General features: G+C 43.7%; 1 protein-coding gene across 1 annotated transcript in view; it reads left to right on the forward strand.

The window, feature by feature from the left end:
- Positions 1-24,748, forward strand: part of CIBAR2 (CBY1 interacting BAR domain containing 2) — a 274,308-nt gene that overhangs the window by 94,859 nt on the left and 154,701 nt on the right. The window contains exons 3-4 of the mRNA XM_069638286.1: positions 1,316-1,384; positions 1,465-1,566. Coding sequence (XP_069494387.1) covers positions 1,316-1,384; positions 1,465-1,566 — 171 coding nt within the window. The remainder of the gene's footprint in view (positions 1-1,315; positions 1,385-1,464; positions 1,567-24,748) is intronic.

Raw genomic sequence — 24,748 nt, forward strand, 5'->3', positions numbered from 1 at the left:
AATGTAGCAAATACCGAGTGTTCAGTGTGCCTTCAGAGATTCCCCTTCTCCCCAAAACTTACTAGTAGTAATGTCTCCAACCATATGGGACCAGCCCCATGGGGTTTACCCACCACTATCTTTGAGAAACCAACTTTTCAATATGGTGTACCTTTTGGGACACCAATAAGTCGGCAGAGACCGTTCGATTTTAGCGTCCACAACTTTAGAATCTGGCGAGTTCTGACCCAGCTCAGAGTAAAACCTTCATGCGCTTTTTTTCTGCTAAAACCAGCACAGCATGATGCCATTTTAGGGTGCAAGTTTCAATTGATAAGATGGTAAAGTAAATTTGAAGATTCAAATACTGAACCAGAGTCTTTCAAAATTTGGTCCGGGACATCCCTCATAGTCTAGTACTGCTCTTCCTTGGACTCTGCCATCTACAGAAATCTTCACAACCATTCTGAGGGGGCTTTTAAACACTTATAGACTGAATCTTACCAGCCACACCATGCACCCTACCAGCCATTTCAAATGAGCTTAACCAAACCAAAATGTAATTCCTTGCATCATAACAACTACAGTTCTTTAGGGAAGATTTGGCGAGTGGGAAGGTGACTCGGAGCCATTATTAGTTCTTACAGTGAGCAAGCAGCTACCAGTGTGGCAGAAGGTCTACACTGGTCAAAAAAAATAAAATGTGCATAGCTGCTACCAGCCTGTAACCTGACACGCATCCTGAGTGAGGAATCTCACCAAGGACCCAATGGGGCATTTTGAAAGTACCCCTACCCTGGTGGTTCTATGGACTACCAGTGCAGTACATAAAAACAGAGTTGGTCATCGGCGTGACGGTTGAAGTCTCCTTGCAGACAAAAATGAGCCCGGACACCAAAAGGGGTAGGCGACTACCGCAGTTTAGTAAAGAGCGATTTCTAGCATAACATTTATCAAGGCTCTCCTTCCCATTGGAACTCTCGCTCAGCACTTCTATGACTGGAGCAAAACCGTATGAGATTCACATGCACTCTGAATACCTACTTGTTCTCGCTTGTTCATCTGTGCTGAAGAATCTTGGTTTCATGTCCCTGGCATTTTGCTTTAACTCTTAACTACTTCTGTCCATGCATTCCATTACTCACAGTGCTTTGAATCTATCAACAGCTGTAATTTTTTGTTACACAAAAACGCCATATAACGTTTTGTAGGCAGGTGGCGAAAAAAGAACTTTGGTAAGAATGGAACAGACTACCCATGTGCATGACTAAAGGTTTGAGTATGCTGGAGCTATTTCTGTTAGGACCTCTGACATTTTCTTTTCTTTGCCTTTTAGGTGGAAAGGTTGGAACTGAAGGTGGTCAGCCCGCTGAAAATGTATGGGCAGCTCATTAAAGTCAAGCGGGTAAGCGTGGGATGTTCATTTGGTCACAGTGCCGCCAGCACAGTGCCTATCCAGCTGTAATGGTGTTTAATTCCTTGCAGGCAGAAATCAAGAAGTTCAACAATGCCAGGAACCTTGAGATTAAAGAACTGGAAAAATTGGATAAACTAAGGCAGAAGTCTCCTTCGGACCGTCACGTGATCGTATCCTTTCAGTTTGCTGTGCTGTTTAACCTTGTTTATATTATGATCTTTCTACAGGGACCTCCCTGCCAGGTTTCCCCGTTCCATGAATAGCCTCTCAAGCCAGTCTTGGGTTTTGCTTCCGAATGCATGCTGGAACTTGTAGTTTTGTTTTTCCCATTTCAAGGGCGGGCATAAAGGTCCCTGCATGCAGTGTGGGAAAAAAACGGCTTGGCTCGAAGATTCTGCATGAAACTGGAAAACCTGGAGGCTATGCATAGAGACATTTGGCAATGATGCATTCGGGCTTCATCTGAGATCATGTGTTGTGACGATTCTTAAAAATCTACTATACCCACAGACCACTCTTTTTAATACACTGTGTACCTTACAACAAGCCTGTTTTCTGTTTGATAGCAGAAAATGTCTTTGGGCATGCACAGAATATCCTACTGTGATCCCTGCCACCTAACAAAAAGGATATTTATCACGCATGGTACATGTTTATTTTACTACTATTCGTGCTCTGTCGACAAATGTTATGCCAATTCCGAAACATCAGGCCCTACCACAAACCCCTGCAGGGCTGTCTTAAATCGCTGGAGAATTGGCTTGGCCGCTCTTTGAAATCATTGGCTCAAGCACAGAACTCTGTCTGGCTCTTGGTGTTATCCAAGCAGTGATGGTCATCCCTTCTGTCTTGAATGCTTAAGGCCCGATCATGCGTTGCCACCCAATGCGCTTTGTTACTGTTTTCTGACAAGACTACTTGAGCTCTTTCTCTTTCAGTGTGTCTTTCAAATGGAGGAAGTCATTTTTGAAGTCCACTCAACACCTGTTGGCTATTGGCTATGTAGAGGATACTCGAGAGTTCTGGCACAGTTCCATGTTTGTTGTTTCTGCAGTCTCTGTTAGGCAGAATCCTGTGCAGTTCCCTTGGGGAACACTGCAAAAAGATAAGACTACAGGAGTTAGCAGTAAACCCAATTGGTAGCAGTCTGCACCACCCAGATTTACCTGGTAGCTGTGGCTGAGCAGGCAGACTTCTCTCAAGAAAAGTAGGGCAGTATACAGAGGATACACAATAGGGCCAGAAAAACAGTAGAGCAAGCAAACACTGACCAGAGCTTGGTATCAAAAGTATGTAATTATTTATTTAACACACACTTCGAAAATACACTAGCACTATTAATCAAAAGCAAGTTCAAACACAATCAGAAAAGTATGCACACCTCCCTTAAGAATTATTAGACAAGTCTAAGTCAAAACACCACTTTTTGTCAAAACAGATATGAGCGCATAACTTAGAAGGCACTCCAATAATTAAGTAAAATGGAGAGAAAAAGTCAGGTCATGAAAATAAAACAGTTCCCAACACCTTTATAAGACCAAAACAAGTTAGTGAAGGCAGAGTCTACTGTAGAGCCAAAGTTCATAGGCCAGGCCCACTTTAAATGGAGCAAGGTGAAATGTACCCAAGATCACACAGTTTAGAAATGCATTCAAGTCTTTGTAGAAATGTTCAAAAGAGGTTGGGTTGATTCAGAAGGTAAAGTTAGAAGGTCGGGGGGGCCAACCCAGTTGGAAAGCCAAAGATTTAAGGGTCACCTTTAGCAAACCGTAGAAAGGGAGGCCAGGTGGAACACAGTACCTTTTTTTTTTTAAAGTTTCGACCAGGGGAAGAGAGAATCTCGTCGAGGAGGAAACTTGGAGTCGTTGCACTGCCCAGGGAAGAAACCAGCCGCAGAGTTTGTTGGTTATAGCTGAGAACCCACTTGTGTTGTAAACGAATCCAAACTCCTTCTGTGTTTGCAACTGTCGCTGGTGAAAAGGAACCAGTTCTGCCAATCGGGGAAGGGGCACAGGCACAGAAAAGAAGCCTGAGGAGTGCCACAAAGGGACGGAATTGGTGTTTAACTTTATGAGCAACCTGAACAAGGCCGGGAAGGGAGATGGTCCCCAATTCTTCAAGGTCTGAAGATTCCAGAACAGTCTTTTGTCCAGGGGAAGGGTACCATTCCTTTTGGCTGGAAATACTTTCTTTTCAGTTTAAACATAGATGTGAGGGACAGTTTTAGGCATGTGACATTGGACATTGGGACGTTTGCTATGGACATTCTAACACTAGTTATTTCAGTGGAGATGGGGAAACCCCTCTAAGACTTAGGTTGAGAGAGGGTTTTCTTTTCCTTTTTACACTTGAATAAATGTTTCTAATAATCATCATGACCCCTCTGTGTCAGAGTCTTACTTCCGCACCCTTATTGTATGTGAGTGATTTGCCCTTACTTGTTTTAATGGGTGGAGATCTTTGCCTTTGGTCGGCCCGATCCCTAACCTAGAATTTGGATAGGCGGAGCATAGTCTCCATTTTAGAAAGTTGGCCACTGGAACTAAGAGTCTGACGAAGAGCTGCACTGATGACCTGGAAGACTGCTGCTATGGACAACCAGCATTGCCCAAGACAACTGACAGATAAGCCCTGCTGCACTTCCTGTGACCAGAGAAGACACTTGTTGGTGCCTTCTTCCCCATGGCTGGTGGAAACAACCAGCCTTGCTTCTTGAAACAGAAGCCAGATATTCATGGCGATCAGAATTGTCCCGGGGCCATACTGTGGGCTGCCCATCCACTGCTAATACCGCTCTGCTTCCACGTTTGCCGTCCCAAGCTGGAGTTTGATTGGTGGAGCCACTGTCCCCCACCTGGGTAACACCTAGAGTGATGCGATAAGGAGCACACCTCTAAGTATCTTACTTAACTGTTTAGTAGAAGATGTGCTTTTGCAAGACTTTTCTGTTACTTGCCTTTTGGATTTTGTAACACGTGCTGGGGAACTTGGACTTCTACCTCTCCAACCAGGTACTTGCATGAATACCAATCCTTGCTTGCATTTCTGTATGCTTCTTCATAACTTTGCTGTCTGTGATGTTAACTGTACACCTCAGATCTCATGAAGCCTGCCTTACTGCTCTGCCTGTGTTACATGTGAGAATTTGGCTAGACAAAGTGTCTATATCCATGTTCACCAACACTGTGATCAGGGCTGATTCTGAAAATCCCTCCTAGCCCCAGATTTGGCTTTGCTGTATTCCACACCATTTGTGGCTGTTTAATTTTCACACTGTTCTTCTCCCTTCTAGTTTTTGCCTCGTTGCCTCCTGCAAGAATGAACGTTAAGGGACGGGAATGTAGGTTTAAGTTACTTAGTGGAGTGACTTTTTTAGTCCTAGTCTATAGTCCTCTTTCCTCCATATAGGCTACCCTTCCTCCCCAATAAAAAGTGTAACTTTTGGTCAGCTGTGAAAAGGGACTGGCAGTTTGGAGACATGTAGCTTGTATGGTTAGGATCTGGCGTTTGGTGTTGCTGCACGTGTTATCTTTTCCCTGGATTCTGCTTCTAGAGGTACTGTGGTCATGTCCATGTTGGAATGACACCCGCAAGCAAGGTGTGAAGGGGACTACGACTGTGAATACATTATTCACTATGGTGAGTAAACGTATCTGACTGAATTATCGAACAAAGTCAAGCATCTATGTGATTGTTGATTCAGAAATGACCCCAAATACTCATATTAGGAAATTGTCCATTTATGCAACCTGTACCTACACGTCCTCTTACATTGTAAGTACATTTCAGACGTAATCAGTCCTATCCTTCCAACACCTTGACCATTCCGTGCCGGCCCAGTCTACCTTCAAAGCTTTTTTTGCCACAGTCAAAAATGGATTTCAAAATCAACCCTCCCTTCCACTAGAATGTGTCTGCAACAAGCAGAAGAGCTATTTTCTGGTTTGATCCCTCTTCTACATTCACTCCTTACATTGTGCATTATCAAAAAGGAAGAGTGCAATGGCATAACCTAGTCACAGATCCCCTCGTATGGAATGCAGTTGAGCCCCCACACACATAATCGCTTAACATTTAGGAAGAGTCTGGAAGTGCACACTTGTTAAACCCTGTGATTCTTCTGCCAGGAACGCACATAGGAGTGAACGTAATTTTTGTATTGGACCAGTAATTGATTATATTCTGTTTCTGAATTTATCATACACTGTAACCTGACTTAATTTCTTTTGTGTTTATTTTTTATTCAAATTTGCATCAAATATAGAAAATATGTAAGGAATCTTTAACAAACGGTTTTATGATTTTTTTTTTTTGTTGTTGTTCCTTAACGATTGCTTTTTCAGTCTCACGTAAGTTTTGCTTGATTTACTCTTTAAAACAAACCTGACATTGTAAGGTAAGGAGAGCAAATGGACCCTTTCTCCGTACTCTGTACATTTTGCATTGTGAAAATCCAGTCATTACATCAGTTATTTTTCAAAGAACAAACACAAATCTATAGAAATACACTACACATTCCTCTGTGCATAGCTGAATAAACAACCTGTAAACATTGTGGTAAATACTTCAGCTATCAAGATCCTGTTTTAATATGTTAGATTTATCTGACTGATTCAAATGAGTTGGGTATGAGGACAACCAACCAAGCAACTTCAAATGTCTGTTATTATCAGTGTGAATTGTGTACATTTGTTTATTTACCTACCCCCAAGCCGTCCACTTTATTTTTACATACTTGTGTGATACCTGCCCTTCATAGAGGGATCGGACTTGTCATGAAGCCAAGTAGCATCAACAATAGGCAGACATGTAAAGGTATTATTAAAATAGGATTTGCCGGAAGTATTTACAGGGCTAGTCCACATGAAAAATGATGGGTGTTAGGTGAGTTTTCCTAAAGTCTACCTGTGGTAAGACTTCATAAAATCATCCCTTGTTGTACAAAGACCCATCTTCTAGTACAAGTCTATACTACTCAATGTTTTGGTAGTATGGCAGAGCAGCCAGGCTTATTTTAGGAGGGAGATGTGAGCTATAGGTAAGTACAATGAACTCCGTAAATACACAGGCCCAAAGAAACACGTACACACTTGTAGTTATAGTAAAATAGTCATTTAATTTATTTTATACACAAAATGTAAAGTTTTTTTATATTCAGGTAAATAAGTACTATTTCCAACTAATAAACATAGTAGAAAACCAATGCAATACTTCAGGTGAGTAAACCATAAGTCAAGAATTATACAGTTAATTGAACACAGTTCAAAGGTAAGAAAAATCAATTGTTACAGTAACTCAGAAAATGTTCTGTTGTAGGAATAAAAAGGTTAAGCAACACCATCAATGGTAGGTCATTACTTTTTAAATAGTGTCTAGGTATATATTCTTCAAAGTCAGATTGGAGGTAAAGCAGATGTGTCACAGATGCAGAAAAGATAGTTTCGGAGGGGTCTTCAATTACAAGTATGTAAAGGGCATACTTTGGTCAAAAAAGGTTTTGTGGACCTTGAGAAAGGCTCCCCATAAATGCACAAGCATTAGACCTGAGCAAACGGTATGGGCGAACACCAACACTGGAATCAGCATGCCAGCAACAAAGGAGTGACAGAATGACTCAAGGTCTGTACTACCACGAGTACCACAGTATCTGAGTAGTGGTGAAGATGCAGCTGGATTATTTTGCAGTGCAGCAGCGATGGACCCGGTTTTCTGTTCCTTGGTCGTGGTGATGAAAGGAAGGACTCCCCGCAGCAGTCGAGAAAGGACTCCCAGCAAACGTTGCTTCATGGTCCAACGTCGGTCTGCAGTTTTTGTGCCTTGTCAAACTCCATGGCGAACAGTTCTTGTCCAAATGATTTATCTTGCTTGCTCGGTCCTGCACTCTGGTGAGGGGACTTTGAGGAGGGGGATGGGGGGGGGGGGGGGGTAGGGATCTTGTCTCTGCAGGTTCGGATGGAGTCCACCAATTTTTTTGGGAGAATTTGTTCACAGAAAGACGATGCACTGCTGTCAGGATCTAGGTCCCAGATATTGGTGGTTTGCAGCCCAGGAAGGTCGCAGCACCTCATCGGGTGGCTTGAATTAAAGTCGTCTTAGGGCTGATTATGCCCACTGGTTCAAGGAAGGAAGTCATCCTCTTCGCAGCTTCCCTGTTGATTTGAAAACTGGGTCAGGACAGCAACGGTCACTTAAGCAGACTTCACTGTTTGCTGGAAGGTGCTGCAGGCATCTGATAATCTTCTTTGGTTCTTCTGGTCCTGTGGTTGACTTTTCCTTTGATTCAGAATCCTTGCCTTTTATCCAGGAACCCAGCCAATGAAAGCTCAGGCATCATTCAAACTTTGGGTGGTGACTGTCCTTCCAGGATAGCCAGCCTCCCAGTTGGAACTTGGTCCAGACAGGCATGCCAGAAGACGAGGGGCTTTGGAGTTTGACTCCTTGCTCGTTTCCTGTCTCCAGAGACACTCTGGAGCCTTGACAGACTTCCCAAAGGATTCACACCGAAGAGGAAAGTCAAACCAGGACCTGTCCCACCCAGGATGGTAGAAGGACTAAGAAAGGACAAGCACACAAGAAATGGCAAAAAAAGAAAGGGGGTCAATGGTGACCCTTCTGTGGGAACATACTCCAAAGTCGGTAGAACACAACCACAGCCACCAGCCATGCTTCCACACTGTAACAGAAGTGTTACAGGAGCAGTGAGAAGGGGAATACATTGTACCCATGAGCACTCCACATAGGGTGGTGTGTGCTGATCTCACAAAGGAAAGCTAAAAAAGTAGTATTCCCCCTAACCTTGAACAGTAATTCTTGAGGAAAATGAAAGGATATAAAACAGAGTGTCCAGAGGGCTCCCTGCAACACTGCACAAAAGGTGCTGTGTGCTGCAAAAGTGAAACACAGATGCCTTTAAAATGTATGGAGGAAAGCAAGACACCATACAATAATGAACAAGGGTTCCCATGTGAGAGCAAAAACAATGAATGAGGGGAAAAGGCTCCCCTCATTCAGAAGAACAAGAAAAAGGTCCAAGAGTCCAGCAAAAAGTGCTGGGGGTCTCGCAGGTAGAGGGATTTGACATAAGGAAACATTTCCCTAACAATAGGCAACTTAAACGGGATGTCTTCATCTTGTGTTCAAAAGTTCTTAGTTCATGAAATTACAATCCGTGTCCCTTTCCCTAGGATGGCATGTTCGCTCACTTTCCCAGGGGGGGGGGTTGATTTTTCCTGGCACCTTTTTTCTCGTCTCCTGGAGCCTTCTATTCTTTCTTTTGATGTTAAAGGAGGCCTATTCCAGGGACCTCTGTACAGTTTCTTTCAGCCTGCTCCAGGGTGCTATCTCTATTGCCTTAAGCCACATCTTTGTCAATTTGTAATAGCACCCTTCCCAAGGGAGCATTTTATCCTCTCCTCTCCACTCTCCTCCTGTATCTCCTCAGTTGACTCTCCAAACGGTTTCTCCTACCTCTCTACCACCTTCTCTATGGTACTCACTTCCTCCAGAATGTCCGCCTTGTCTCCACATTCATACTCTTGTCTCCACCCCCTCAAAACTCTTATCCTCTCCCCATCTTCCATGCCAAACTCTCTTTCTGGTGTTCTTTCCACCACTTTCCATGCAACTCTGCTAACCTCCTCATTCAGAGCTTCTGTCACTTATTCAACCTCCTTCTAACTCCTGTCCACCTCCTGGATGTTATCTCCTACCTTCCCCTAGTGCTCTTCCCCCATATTCCCTCCTTTCGCCAACCAGCCTTTTACCACCAGTTCCCTTTCCACCACCAGCGCCTCTCTGCACATCCAACGTCATTAACTATCCCACTCCTAATGTCCACACCCCGTCTAAGGAACCTTGCGGCTTTATGAAGCCTTTCTTACCTGTGTCACGCTTCTCCTGTCCAGATGCACCTCTGAACAATAATCTGTTCATGAATGTAATTATTTTATGTGAGAGGTCAGTAATGTGAGATGGGCAACTGTTTGAGAATTCGTCCAGACAAGCCATTTTGTTTATAAAATAAATGTCAAAATGACTCGATGTCCTTTCTCTACTGAGGAATTCCCTGCCTAACCTAAAGCTAAGGGAATACACTGGCCCTCTCACTAAACAAGAAATGCATTAAAAAAAATCTGGCAATTCAACATGACATGAACAACATTTACAGTTCCTAAACTGCTTTCTAATGTCCTGGGTAATTTCCCTTCCCCAGGATTCAAAGTCACTTTTGCAAATGTTCAGCCAACGAAGAAAATGATGTCTTAACTCAGTCCCTGATGTTTCAAAAGTAAAAGTTCCTCAACAGAGGTTCCACTGGTAACAAATCTCCTCTCTTTGGTGAAGTGATCCACTTCCCACTTTCAGCAAAATACCCTCAATGGTAATCCTGACCACAAAGCGTTATCACCTCTTTAAGATTTGCCACAGTTCCAATGGAAATGCAATGGCACCAATGGTAATTCTGTCCATTATTCTTTGTCACTCCCACAAGATGATCTGCCACAGTTCAAAAGAAAATGTAACATCCACACTGTCCATGTTGCACAGTAGTTTAACAGTTAGGATTTCTTGAATCACAGTTTTAGTATTCAAAAGGGTATTTGTCAGGATTACTTATTAGTTCTGCTGCTTCCACTACAACAAGTATACTTCTACTTGCTTCACTATGAGAACAGTCGCTTTTATCCCACAGTATTTCACCTTGCTCTAGACGACTGCAATGTAGCATCTACTGCCAACCATATATACCTCTTTAATTTCAATACGAACTATTGCCACGGCTTCAATGACATTTCGACTTCAACAAGATACATTTTTAAAGCACTTCAACCTCCTCAGGTAGGCAAGGCACTCTTACTTGGAATAGCTTTCTTCAAAGGGGCATCCTCTCAGACAAGAGAGGCAATCTGCCACAATAACAACCCGGGTTTGCCTTGAAGACACTATTCTCTCTGGCTTCCACACCCTTGGGCTACTTCAAAATAGTCTTTACAAGCAGCCAGTTCCCCTTGCCCAACTTTACCTGCACCCTTCTGTCAGCTCTCAGCCCAATCAATTACCCAGAAGCCTTGTTGCCACTCTCTTGGCTTCAGATAATACTTGCACACTGTTGTTTTAGGCCAATTAACTGTTAGTAACTTCACAGTATTGCTGGATTGCTCTTTAACTCTGAGAAAGGTTGGTATTCACTGTTAGAATGGGGTGTCCCTTGGCTTGGGCAATGCTTGTTCTTCTCTTCAACAGTGTATACGCTTTAACTTTTTATAAATGAAAGATATTTCACTTTTAGATAGTGTAATATTCAATCTTTCTGTAGAAACTAAAATTAGGCACACGCGACCACTCTTTGAAGTAGATTTCAAGGTTTAAAGATGGACACATACATTGGATGCCCGTGTGAAGATAAAGGTTAGTGTTCACGCCTTCTTTCAGAATCACAATTGGGTACATGCAACCACTCTTTGTAGTTTTCCCATGTTAAAGATTGCAACTATTGTATTGTCAAAGTTCAGTGTTCGATAGACACGCGCCCACTCCCTCGAACAGAAAGTCTTTCATTAATGGAACAATGAATTGTAGTAATGTTTAGCTTCTCACACGAATAAGAGTTCTTTCACATTACATACAACGCTACATTTCCATTGTTCAGAGTATTCTGAATGCAACAAACCACTTGTACTCGCTTAACGCCATACTCTAGTTAAGAAGCTGGTTATTGTTACCAACAAGGCTTTCGCAATATTTTTGAACAATGTGCTTCATTCACCAGCTTCTTATACAATTGCTCTGTGGGTCGCACAGCTTTCCCGACTGCGTCTGGCTCGCTGGTGACCCACACCCTTCTCCTCAACAGGTGTCTCCAGTCCGGCCATACGTTTTGGGAGTTCCTTTTACTCCCGAGACCCCCGACTTGATAATTGTTTTTATCCTCCGTCACCTGCACATCCGCAGCTCGGCAACCACATCAATCTGGCTCACACATCTTCAGTTGCACAGCCTCTGCACTTGAGTTTGGGGGAACAGGACTCTCTCGTAACACGCAGGTGAATTCTGCTGTTTCCACATTCCGACATCCCTCTTGGTTTCCCACATCTGCTTGGTTTGCAGTCTTGTGCCTTCTCTCTCCTGCCACTCCTTATTGCCTGCACCTGAGGGGGCCATGTATGCCTACCAGATTTCTTCAGGTGTGGGCTGTTAGACTCCATTGCCTGACTGCTCCAATGGCTGCTTGACTTGATTGTCTAACTGTTACAACTGCATGCCTCCTCAGCCCTCTTCCTCCTCTCTCTGGAATTCTGGGACTTGTAGTTCCATTCAACAAAGTTAGTTTTTGTAATATTTGAGTTAATTTTAAGGGTTGTTTACTTCCATTAAAGTTATTAAGAGATGGGCTATGAGAATTAGCTGTTACAGAGGAAGGTAGCTTACTGAAGACAATATTTCCATATTACTTTTCATTGTACCCTTGGGGTTAAGGAAGGTGTTTAGTTTGGGATACCCAAATAGATCTTTCTTTTGGTTAAGTTTGTTCAGGTTTTACAATATTTGGGCCCACATCCCTAGATTTAATATGGGGGTTAGGGACATTAAAATGACAAACCATTACCTTTTCAGATATCATGGGAAGCTTCATCCCACGGAATCTCCTCACCCCCCCTGGGCCCTGTCACCTCCCAGGTGATTCACCCGCCGCCCAGGGTTGGGATCAGGAAGCATCTGCCTTCCCCTAGCCACCTTGGAGGCGACTTTAGGCAGGGTGTCAGTGAGCAGTCCGTAGGATTCTTCACATTTACTAGTTGAGGTTGGTAGTGTATACCAGTGAAGGCAGTGTTGCAGGGTGCACATCTTTAAAATGCTCATCCCCCCCAATTTGGAATTGACATGCATTGTGTAGGCACTGCTGACCCGCCTACACCAGAATACTACAGTGTCTCCACTGCTCTGCAGACTCCTGAAGTGAAGTCTTATCAATCAAGCACCCAGAGAGATGCGTGCTCTGGGAGTCCATCTTTAGAAAAGCAACATCAAAATACTTCTGGACATTTATTGCAAAGAATAAAACAAGTATGAAAGCTACATTTCTTTTCTATTGCAGACTGCAAGGTGAAACATGCTGAGAGTTTAGCTGGACCATTGAACTGGGACTTGTAGCAAGGAGAGACCCCAAGTTTTTAAGTCCGTACCAGGAATGCTTTTCCTTAATGCCGTGTGGCTCTGACTATTGGTTATCTCTAAGGTTTCCCAACTGAATCTTCTTTGTCAGCTTGATTCCCTAGAGTACCAATTCATTCTCGCTCTCCCTTGCTTGGAGTTGTGCATCCCCAGTCCACTAGATTCCCATTTGGAACAACTGGATCTATGTCTGGGAGGCATGGCACTGGAGGATGAACTTGAAGGGTTCCAGTTCTCCCCTCTAGCTGTTCATGTGGCACTGGCGTGTCATTTAGCCTTCAGGGGAATTGCATGGCCAGATACCCCTGATGCAGAAGAAAGGATTTGCTCATTGGTCTTCATGAGCTGAGATGGATCTCTTTCAGACTTGCATATGTAACATGTTATGGGAGAGCATAATAAAATCTGGAAGAAAGCTTACTCCATCCAATCTATCAACAGTACAATGCCCATCCTAGTCCCGTGTTTACAAATAGATATGCCTCACAACACATTCCAGGCTCAATCTTCAGTCATGGCTCATGCCACACTCTGAAATAAATCTTCTACCTGTGTTTAATCCTTGGCTCCTTTATGCCAGGACGAGAAGCTCTTCTAAATTATAAAGTCGAAGATCGATGAAGATTTGGTGCTTCAATTTAGGCAATTATGCCAGTTCCTTACTGGCAGCATTGCACTAAACGTTTTAGATGAGGATTGCAGACCTTGAGAGACTTACCAGCAGACAAACAAGTCTTTCCTAGAGGAGGCAAAGCAAACTCTGTGATGGAAGGTTGCCTTCATGAGGTCAGTCACAGATGCTGCTGCGCATGCTGTGTGATTTGGAGCAGATGCAAACCGGCAACCTATATGAGTGTAGAATTATAGGATAAAATCCTAGACTTAATGGACGAGGAACTAGCAAAAAGAATTGAAATGTCCAGCTGAACGGCAAAATCTTTGGTCTAATAAAGCAGCTTCCGTACCCTTTCAGACATTGTTCCAGTCGCGGCCCCACAATGCCTTCCTTTTCTGAGCTTCACTGGTTCCAAGTTTGAAAGCATCGTAGCACAATTGTACTCTTTGCGTTTTGAAAGATACAAGCAGCAAAGATCATTGGTTTAGTCTGAATTCTTTTCAGATGGCCCAAAGCCAAAACAATACAATGCATGTTCAGAATCCTATAACTCCAGTAGGGAGCCTATGCGGGTGTTTTCCCCTGAAACCTTGTTACTTAATTTCTAGGGATCCAAAGGGCATGTCCATAGTAGCTAGAGCCTTGCATCTCAATATGTTTCCTAAACCTCCATCTCACGCTCTCTTTTAGAAATAGATAAGCCGCTTCTCAAGTAAGCAGTACAGGCAGTCGCAGCATCTGAGAGGGGTCTGGACATTTTTTCGTGATATTCTGTGGTGCAAAGGAAATAAATAGCTGGCCTGTCAATCATACTAGATCCTTCACTTCCCAACCTCTAACTTCCCCCGGAGAAGTGTAATATGATCTCTCAGGCACAGATCCTATAATCTTTGTGAGGGCCACTGCATTCATGCGCCAGATCTGAAGCATGCCTACCTGCATATCCCAACCTGGCTCCAGCATCAATGATTGTTTATTTTTTTACTCTTGGAATCGGGCAGTTCCGCTACATGTTTCCCCAAATTTGGCCTCTGTTTCGTTACTTTGGTCTTTTCCAAAGTGGTGGTCTCTGTAGCATTGTCATCAGACTTCAGGGAGATCCATGTATATCATTACCTGTGTGTCTGGCTCATTGGGTGGCCTCTCCTTTGCATGCCTGTTCAGCTGTTTAAGCATTTCTGGATCTTCTTTTCTCATTAGACATTTCAGGCAGTGTGAAGAAATCCATATTCTTGCAGCCTCAGTCTGTGTATAGATTGTCTGGGACACAAACCAAACTTGTTTTTCCCCCTTAAATAGAGAAACTATGATGGGTAAGCACCTTCATCCAGTGCGTCGGTTAACATTTTGGGACGGAAAGTTGTACAATTCCAAGACTTAACATGTCTAGTTCAAACTGCTTCTGGCTGGCCGTGGGATGCGCTGAGCTGCTGAACCCTCAAACACTGCTCTGCATGTGACTTCCTGGTTGATAGAAACAAAGAGGTGATTTAAAAAGATGGGGGAAAAAGGCCTCCGGGATTGCCTTCAGTACTCCAAGCTGTTAAACGAAAAACACTGGTTGTTAAGAAAAGGAAGGGTAAAACGTCCTTCTCCCATCAATCTCCTGTAGTGCCTTTTCTAATATATCCATGGCAGCATGCATAATGGGAACCCATCTGCTTGAGGGCACGTGTACGAGAATGGGGAACAAAAACTCCAGAAAAGACCAGCCGGAACACAAACTGAAAGTCCAATGCACAGTTACTAGTGCCAATTCTGTGTGGCACATGAGGAAAATGGGGTCTGTGATGGGTAATCTGGCAACCAGCTGAGGCACCAGAAGTCCAGGTAAGGCACAGCAAAAAGGGAAGAAAAAAGAATGAGAAATTCAGATGAAAGGAGAAAGTGGGGTTACCGTATTCTTTGGTAGCAAAAAATGTAGCACAATACCTGAGGGCTTTGCAAACTGTAATCTGATGGTGGGCCAAGGAGTGGTTAGGTGCGGAAACCAATTAGTTGGGCAAGGAAGATTTCTCAGCAGAGTTGAAGTTGAGGACCTGGGTAACATAAAACGTAATACCAACAAACACTCAGTCCATAAACCATAAATTGCATAGGTTTCCGCAAACCTCTCGCGCAGTTATCCACGTTTGATGTCAGATTCTGCATTCTGGGTATTGTTGTTCCTAATGGTATCTCACTGCTGATGCAGCCTTCCCTCAGTCATAGGTAGCCTAGCGAGATGTGAGTAGTAAGTGAGGGCATGCTTTAAAGGTTTGATGTTAAATGACTTCAGTGACTAAATGTTTGAGCAAGAAGACAAGTAGAATTATTTCACTTTTTTGTTTTCCAAGCTTGAGAAACAAATCCAAGACAAATTATCATTTCTATTTCTAAACGTCCTATGTTGGCCACATGAAGTAAAGTAAGGCACTCTATGTTTAAGGAAAGTACAAATATTATCAGCATATTTAAGAATACATTTGAAGCTCCACAAGTGCAAGTCCTATTTTAAAAATTGGGCAATGTAATGATATGATAGGTTATTTATAACGCGCTTAATACCCAGAGGTTTGTAAGCGCAGACCCGGGATCGAACCCGTGTTGCTTCGTGTCGGCTTGCTTCCAAGGCGAGCACGTTGCCCCTGAGCTATCCTCCTGAGACAAATGAAGACTTTCACCTTCTGAATCCAATTATTTTGGAAGAGATTTGTCCTTTTTTAGCCTAAATAAATCCCAAAGGTCTTCAGTGTAAGTATTATTTACACCTGTTAAATACCAGAAACATTATTGCAGCGTGACGCTTGAAGTGACTATTGGGCCTTGTGCATTATAGCCAGGCTCAAGCTGCTGTCTGATTCAGTGAGCTTGTCAATGCACCTGTGTAATTGAGCATCAAATCCATGGGATATGATCATTCCATTTCCTCTATCAAAACAGATATTCAATGGAAGGCCCCGTAATGTCATTTGATTCTGGCTACAGCCTTCCAGGTCAAACCATTTGATTGCAACAGACCCCTGCATATTCTGAAGAGCTGAACTTCAAGGTCAAGTTAAGACCACCCGAAGCCTATGAATGTTCTGGTACTCGGGCCATTTTCATTGCACCCATTTCTTTTTCTCCCCAGTTGTTCAGGAAATTTTTCTTAGCCCTGATTTATAGGACACATTTATCTCTATACCAGTCATACAAGGTGCTAATGCAGTTGTGTTCAACCCAGTGTTGAGGGCTGTACAAACTCTTAACTTTAAAGTGGGGTAAAAGAACCCAGGCAAAAAAAGTCCTACCACTGTAAAAGGTAGGTGGATTGGCAGACCGAACAGTGGGGGCAGCAAACTGAGGCAAACAAGAAACTAGTCCACATGAGTCTCCATAGAAAGATGATCCACACTGATCTCCTAAAAAATATAAACATTGTTACACATTTAAAACTCTATCCGTTCAAATAGTATTTCAGTACATAACGTACAGTATGAAAATGCGCTGTATGTTGTGAGTAACCAGGAATGAGACTAATGGTTATGGATATGGACTTTTATTAAATAATAAAGGGGTAGGAAAATGCCTCGCTGTCCCTAATCTAGGAGGCGTTTCCCTACCTCAACCAAAACTAAGGGTCTGTCCTGTGTCAAGATGTCCAAAGCAAAAATGTCCTACAATGTGTCCGAAATCCTAGTCCGCTCATTCTAAAAGTAACTCTAAGGTGTTAAGGGTATTTGTTAAATAAGGTAAACGCGCCAGTTGAGTTTACCAACAGACCTTTATTGCATTGGATGGAGGAACATAGGAACAGACCCCCAACACATTCAAGTGATGAGGCTCAACTGAAATCACTTAAGCAACAACAACACTACAAAGGTTCTACATTCCAGGATGGATCTTAACTCACATGCCAATAATGAAGAGCTCATGACCATTCTGGAATAAGCCCACTACATAATGAGATAACATGGCCTGTCAATTATACAACACACCCCCCTCCCCTAAAAAAAAAAAAAATATTTCCAAATATAACACACATTTTAATTTTCACACAGAAGAAGGTGGATTTATCTCTTAATCTTTGCAACCCTGGACATGTTCCAAATCTGCCCACTCTCCAACCCTACGGCATTTCTAAAAACCTGCACCACCTTAACAGGGTCAGTGTAAAGGGACTCTCCTTTCCTCGAGAGTACAGCTTTTCTTATCCGAACCCAATCTCCAACTTCAACCACAGTTTTCTTTCTGGAATGCTTTTCATTAACTTTTTTCACCCATTTTTCCTTGCGCATATCCATCCTTTTTCTCACAGCATCCACAACCACATCCATCTTTCTTGCTCTACCCAACCAGGCTTGCTATACCAAAGTGCTTGCTTTTCAGCCTCGCATAAATTCAAATGGGCTCACACCTGTCTCGAGACCTGGAGCCATCCACAACGCATACAACCTCTCTCTCACAGCCACTCTCCTATCTAAACCAGACGCATTCGCTCCTCGGACAGCTTCCATGATACAACAATTGACTCTTTGGACCATACCATTACCTTGGGGATAGTATAAGGTAGTTTTCTTGTGCCCAACCCCACATTTATCAAGATATTCTTGGAACAACCTTCCTGTAAATTGCGGACCATTGTCGGTAAGAATACTTCTAGGCAGGCCCTCCCTCTCAAAAACATTTTCTAGACACGTAACCTCTCTCATAATCTTAAATTCAGTCCACCTTGAGAAAGTATCAACTAAAACAAGGATAAATCTCCCTCTACCCACGCCCATGTCAACTGGCCCCAAAAAATCCATGGCTAAATCCTGCCACACTCCCTCGGGCATGGTTGTTTTTCCCATTGGTTGGGATACTGCCAGCAATTTTTTTCCAGATTTGTCACACTCAGTACATGAGCCAATCACTCTCAATCTCACGATCAATCCCTGGCCACCAATAGTCTGCCTTATCACTTCTTTCGTTTTAGACACACCTATGTGGACTTGATGGGCAGATCTTATCAACCTTTCTTTCAGGCATCGAGGAACCACCAATTTGTCCCACCGATTATAGTAATCCCTTTTTCACTGACAGTTCAAACCTTACTTCCCATAATGACCTTTTCTCACCAGACAGTAACCTTTTTTCAGGCCAACCTTCTTTTACAAAAGAGAGAACACGTTTCCACATTTCCTCAGATTCCAAAACACGAACCCATTCTTGCCTTTGAATTATACCTTCCACAGTTACGAAAACCATTTCACCCTCGCCACACAATTTATCTCCTCCCTCAGTGGTACTATTGTTCAATTTCACCCTAGAGGCATGATCTGCTTGCACATTGCTTTTACCTGGAACCACCTCTATGGTAGATTTGTGGCATTGTAACCTTGTCACCCAACAGGCAACTCTCCTTGAAACCTTGTCAAGGCCCTTACTTTCAAAAATTGACTTAAGTGGCTTATGATCGGTTCTTAAGGTAAATTCCTGACCCCACACAAAATTCTTGATTTTCTCTAATCCCCAATGGCACGCCAAAGCTTCTTTTTCCAGAACAGAATAATTTAGTTCTGCACCTCTCAACATACGGGATGCATGCATTACAACCACCTCTGTACCATCAACATCTGGCTGCAACATTACCACCCCTATACCAGTATCACTGGCATCAACCTACAGGATGGTCTTCTTCCTTGCATCAAACATCGATAACGGTTTCGCCATATCAATTTTTCTTTTAATCTCATCAAATTCTTTTCCACATTCCCCGCTCCAATCAAATTGAACACCTTTTCTTAATAAGACCTCAAACTGGTAATACAATCAGTGTAATTCTCAACAAACCGATGATAAAATTCAATGGTACCAAAAATGACCTCAATTCTGCTTGGTTTTTGGGTGGTTGGGTTTTTATAATAGTCTACCAAATTCCTTTTTGCTTTGAGTCCTTGCTCTGATATCTCATGACCCAGATATTCAACCACTCGAGTCATAAAAACACTTTTTTCACCACGCAACGCTATGCCCCTTGTTTTAAACATTTCCAGGACCACATCAAGCCTTCCCTTTAATTCTTCCTCATCTTTTCCACGTATGAGGACATCGTACTGAAAACACCACACTCCACTAACATCCTTTAACAACCTGTCCATAACCTTCTGGAATACAGAGGATGCCGATATCAATCCAAAAGGCATGCGCCGAAATTAATATATTCCTTCATAAGTAATAAAAGCAGTCAATTTTCGAGACTCGCCATCTAAACAGATCTGATGGTAAGCATTCGCCATATCAAGTTTAGCAAAAAAAATTGCATTTCCGATCCTACTTAACAATTCTCCCATGTTGGACAGTGGATGGCGATCAGCCACAACACACTGAGTTCCCTCAAATCGATGCATACTCTCAAATCCCCACTACTTTTCTTCACCACCACTACAGGAGAAATCCAGTCCACTGCCTTGGCTGGCTCAATGATGCCTTCTTTTTCCAATTTTATTAGCTCCTCACGCACAGCTTTTCTCATTGACAAAGGTAACGGTCTAAGTTTAGATGCAACTGGTTTGCTTCCCTCTTTTACAACAATCTTATGCACCATCCCTTTAAGGCATCCAACATTATTACTGAAAACCTCTGGATATCTCACTATCATCTCATGACTTCTAGGATTGTTCCTATTAGATCCAGACATATTGGCAACATTGAGAACTTGTTCCTTACTGTTAGGATCTAACTTGATACATAACCCCCTCTGTTCCCTCCAGCCAAGCAATGTTTCTCCCCATTTTGTGACATAAACTTTCCCAGAAGTTACTCTGCCATTGAACTTGAATTCAGCACTATAACATCCCAAAATTTCAATTTTATCTCCGTTGTACCCACCAGGATCTTTATCTGAGGGAAGCAAATGTTCTATCGAACCGCCTATCACATTTTCAAAAACAACTCTAGACATTAATGTGATTTTTGAACATGAATCTGCTAACATTCTAACCGGGTGTCCATTTACTTCTATCCAGGCTGCAGGATGCTCACACTCATCAGACCCAGTGCATCGTACCATGTGAACCGTAACAATTTCATTCTCTGAAACATCACCCTCCTCCGATGATGCTCCATCACATTCTTCGATAAGAAGAGTTCGTTTTCCCCCACCAACCCGATACTTTTTACAGCAGTTTTCAAAACGGCCCCATCTCCTACATATACTGCAATTCATGCACCTTCCAGGACATATGGGGAACGTGTATAAATGACGCGCACTACCACATCTAAAACGCAACCTATCTTCCCTTTTCATGTTAACTTAAGGACTAGCTTGGGAGCTATCTTTCTGAATGCATCCATTTCCTTGTTCACTACTGCCACCTTTGCTTTGAGTAGCCTCATAATGCTTGTTAGGCCTGATTCTCTGTTTCTTCTTTTCTTTCGAAAAAGCTCCCTTCTTATCGCCCACTCTTAAAACCTCAACAATTTGCAACCCCTTATTTTCTTTAGATGACAATTTAGCCACACATTGTAAAGTATGCTCAATCCTTTTCGCAATACTTATGACCTCTTCTAGATTGGGATCATCTTTCAACCAAATCTCTTCACGAATTTTGTCATTCGAACAGTGCAGCATAAATTGGTCCCTTACGTGTTCATCCAGTGCATTACCAAATTTACAATTAAGAGACAAATGTCTTAAAGCTGTAATGTAGTCTTCAACAGATTCTCCCTCATTTTGGAACCTCATACCAAAATGGTACCTTTCTAGTACAGTGCTTGTTTTGGCCTCAAAATGTTTATCCAACTTAGACAAAGCCTCATCAAAGTCATTAGATTCCCTCATCCAAATCCAGTTCAGGAATGTCTGGGAGAGTGTCATATATCCTTTGACCCTCATACCCGAGAAAGTGCATCAACATGGCCACCTTTCGTTCAACAGACATTCCATTCCCACAAGTGGCTTTAACATAGTGTAAAAACCCCTTTTTCCAGGGCGCCCGCTTAATCTTGGGTGGACCTGGAGTGGGCATAAAAACTTGGGGACCCGAGGTCCAGAAAGAGCCATAGTGCAGCTTCATTTCACAGAAAATGGAAACTCAAAACGTAACCGAGCATGCCAAACAGCCCTTCTCCAGTGCCAGAACCCCAATGTAACGTTTCCTGAACCAGAACTAAGCAGTTGAAGTTTTCTCAACCAGCACACAACAGTAGGGGTTTCCTCAGCCAGCACCCCTTCCTGTGGAGTTCAGGAAACCCGGCAGATTAATAACTCTTAGTCAAAATTCCAGAATGAACATGCTCCGACACGAACATCTGGAAAGAATGAAACCTCCTCCCTTACACAATCCCCCCCCCCCCCCAGTAGATTCTCACCTCGACAACAATCCTCACAGATTGCAGACCGCCTTCCCCTAAGGGCCCTGGGCGGTCAGAGTAATTTTCTGGGTCCCAATGCAATCCAATGCGTAATGGAATCGCTAGTAGTTGCTCCCAAACTTCCTTAAACGTGGGTTGCCCACGTGATGCACGTGCGCGATGACTGCTTATGTCGCAGTGGCCGCCTGACTTCCTGACGCATGCGTTACTCGCGTAGTGTGGGCGGGTGCGCGATCGCACTGTGTTACGATGGGAAATATCACATTTTTTGGGGCGGACCCCGAGCTGGAGGCAGTGGTGCGCCCCTCAAAGCACCGCTGGCGTTTGCCGCTTCCGTGTCACCGTCCAAGGACAGCGCGATGCCTGATCCAGACAATGCAACGGTCCGCACGTCCCTGCGGCGGCGTAGACCTGCACCGGACAGCTTCTCCCAATCCAAAACAAGCAGGCAAACGGACAAAGCGACTCCGTAACAGCTGGGCACCGGTTCCTTCCCATGATGCAGCACAGGATAAGTGCCGCCTGCTCCGGTCCAGCTGGTGTTGGGGGTCTGTTGAAGAGGAGGCGTGCAAAAGTGGCTTTACAGGTACAGCCATCCCATCCTCTTCGCCATTGTTAAATAAGGTAAACACGCCAGTTGTTTACCAACAGACCTTTATTGCATAGGATGGAGGAACATACAGACCCCCAACACATCCAAGTGATGAGGCTCAACTGAAATCACTTAAGCAACAACAACACTACAAAGGTTCTAAATTCCAGGATGGATCTTAACTCGCATGCCAATAATGAAGAGCTCATGACCATTCTGGAATAAGCCCACTACATAATGAGAACATGGCCAGTCAATTAAACAACAGTATTGTCTTTAGCTTGGAAAGTGTACAAATGTTCAAGTTCAACAAAAAGGTATAACTCAAACAACCGTTGCAAATGGTTAATGTTCACAGTTATAGGGAATGGCTCCCTTACTCGGGTTTCTCTCCACTAAAATAAAAGTTCAAAAGAATATCCAAGTTCTTTATTGCCCAAGAGGATAACTCCCTCCTCTTGATGTTGCAATCTACTTCAGGGGAAATTCCGCATTTTCCACATTAAGTGCAATTCAAAATCCTAAGGTCCTGAATCATCCTTGGGATTTTCTTTACAAGATATCACAACTTGGGTGCGAGTCCGAGACTCGCAAAACACCTAGTATACTCCCCTGCCCTGCTCTCATATAGTTCCGTTATTCAATTTGGGTGTGGGTCCCAGAATTGCAAAACACCTGGTATACTCTCCTGCCAGGTTCGCATTTGTTCATCCAGTTTTAAGATCTGAGGGCATATGATTGTTGCCCCAAGTTCCTCTTTTCTCTGGTGTATTTTTGTCTCCCCAAATACTGGGACTGTGAAAGTCAGTTTGTGATGTACGCCATCAGAATATTTGCCTCCAGTTCCAATTGGGGAATACCTTCTCAGCTCCCTCCCGGGCCGCCAACCTTCCAATGTGGGTTCACTGGCTTGCAGACAGCTCCTGTGGCTTCTCTGACCCCACTCGAATCCTTCTCTGCTTCCACTGTCTCTCTGCTTTGGGCGGTGCACCTCTGCGGCTGGTGACAGTCTGTGTGTTGCTTCCCTTGCCAGCATGAAACGCCTCCTTCACCTTGCGTCCCGTTTTGGCTTCTCTCCCCATTTTGGCTTCTCTCTTGCCTGCGGGAATGCATCTTCGGTCCAGACGTCGCCTCCCCCTTTCTTCGTGCAGCTTCTCTGCCTCGCTCGCCGCCTCCTGGATTCCCAGCCCGAGATGGGAAGTCTTCTCCATGGTTCTCCCACGTCTCCTTGCTCGCATGTCAACCTGACAGCCTGGCTTCCCCGGCAGTGACTAGCCGGTCGGATCTCTGTTGCTTTCAGCTGTTCCATCTTTTAACTACTGCTCCTAGGAATGGAGTTGTTTGCAGCCAATCAGCTTCCTCCAAGCACTAGACTGCTCCTTATGGTTCAGTCTAGTACTTTGCGCAGTCCTTTTTCTCGTCTCAGTCTTTGCCATTCTGTTTTCTACAGAATATTGAAGGAAACTGTTAGCAGGCGTTGTGGGTTGTTGACCCGGATTATCCCAGTATGCCATCGAGGCATGACGAATGGAGAGGATATCTCTGAAAGGAAAAGGGGATACCATGTCTCATCTGATGATACCGGTCTCTCCCCCCTGAGGGTCCCCTCCCCTCATGTGATCTTCCCTCGCTTAGCCACCCCCAGGTCAGGTTCAGGTAGCGACTACTGTCCCCTGGCCACATAAGGAGAGACTACCTCCGGAATGGAGTGATGACATCATCATATTTATCCCATGCTATATAAATCTGTTTAATCTTTGGGGACACTCCTCAGCCCTATATTTAAAAGTGGGTCCACTATCAACAGTTAGGTGCTCAACTTCGATTAGAGGGGAGAGAATAATTAAGCCAGTCATTCAAAGAAGCTGTTAGAATTCCCCAGCGCCTACACAACACATAGTACATTGTCAAAAAAAGTCCCTATTCACTCATGCAATATTGTGTTGGCCACTACCTACTGGTGGGCACATAATCCATATAGAAAAGAGGTGGGAAGAAAAAGGAACCAGACATTCTAGCACGCACGAAAAGGCTTACAGGCCTCTAAGGCCATTACCGGCAATCCAGTTTTTCAGCCCCTTAAATGTATAGTGTCTGTAAAATTCAAATGCGCATATCGCAGTAAAAGACCTTGCTACAGGTTGGAAAACCATTCAGCGAAACACCCAAGGCCTGCAAAAAATCCATCACACTCTAGGCAAACACATCTACAGTGTTAATAGACCACATAAGAATTCACATTTCTAGGAGTGGAGAGTATGACTTAAGAATAGTGTAAAGATCACAGGTAAGTGCTAAAATTCCAGTTCTTGGTTTAGAACCCCCTGAACCCTTGCTGATTACAGGAAAAATGTCCAGGGGCAAGTAAGAACCCCCATTGTCACTTGAAGAGTGCTGCAAGGTGAGCAGAGCAGAATCTGTCATTGGGCAAATGGGACAAAGTCAATGTGCCATGTGTGTACGGGGAAAATGAAGGCAAGTCTCACAGCTTTTGACGATAGGTGTGGTGACCCAGCAGGGCCAAAGGAGCAGATCTGGTGGTGTAGTGGTGTCCAACCACCCTTCCATGCCACAACAGTTACCAGCAACAATGCAGCAGACTGGCTTTAAATGGCAGAAGTGGGCAGTAAACTGGTCTGGCGGCATTTCATGT

Source organism: Ambystoma mexicanum, chromosome 1q, assembly GCF_040938575.1.
Source record: "Ambystoma mexicanum isolate Mex_15411 chromosome 1q, UKY_AmexF1_1, whole genome shotgun sequence".
In the NCBI taxonomy this organism is placed as follows: Eukaryota; Metazoa; Chordata; class Amphibia; order Caudata; family Ambystomatidae; genus Ambystoma; species Ambystoma mexicanum.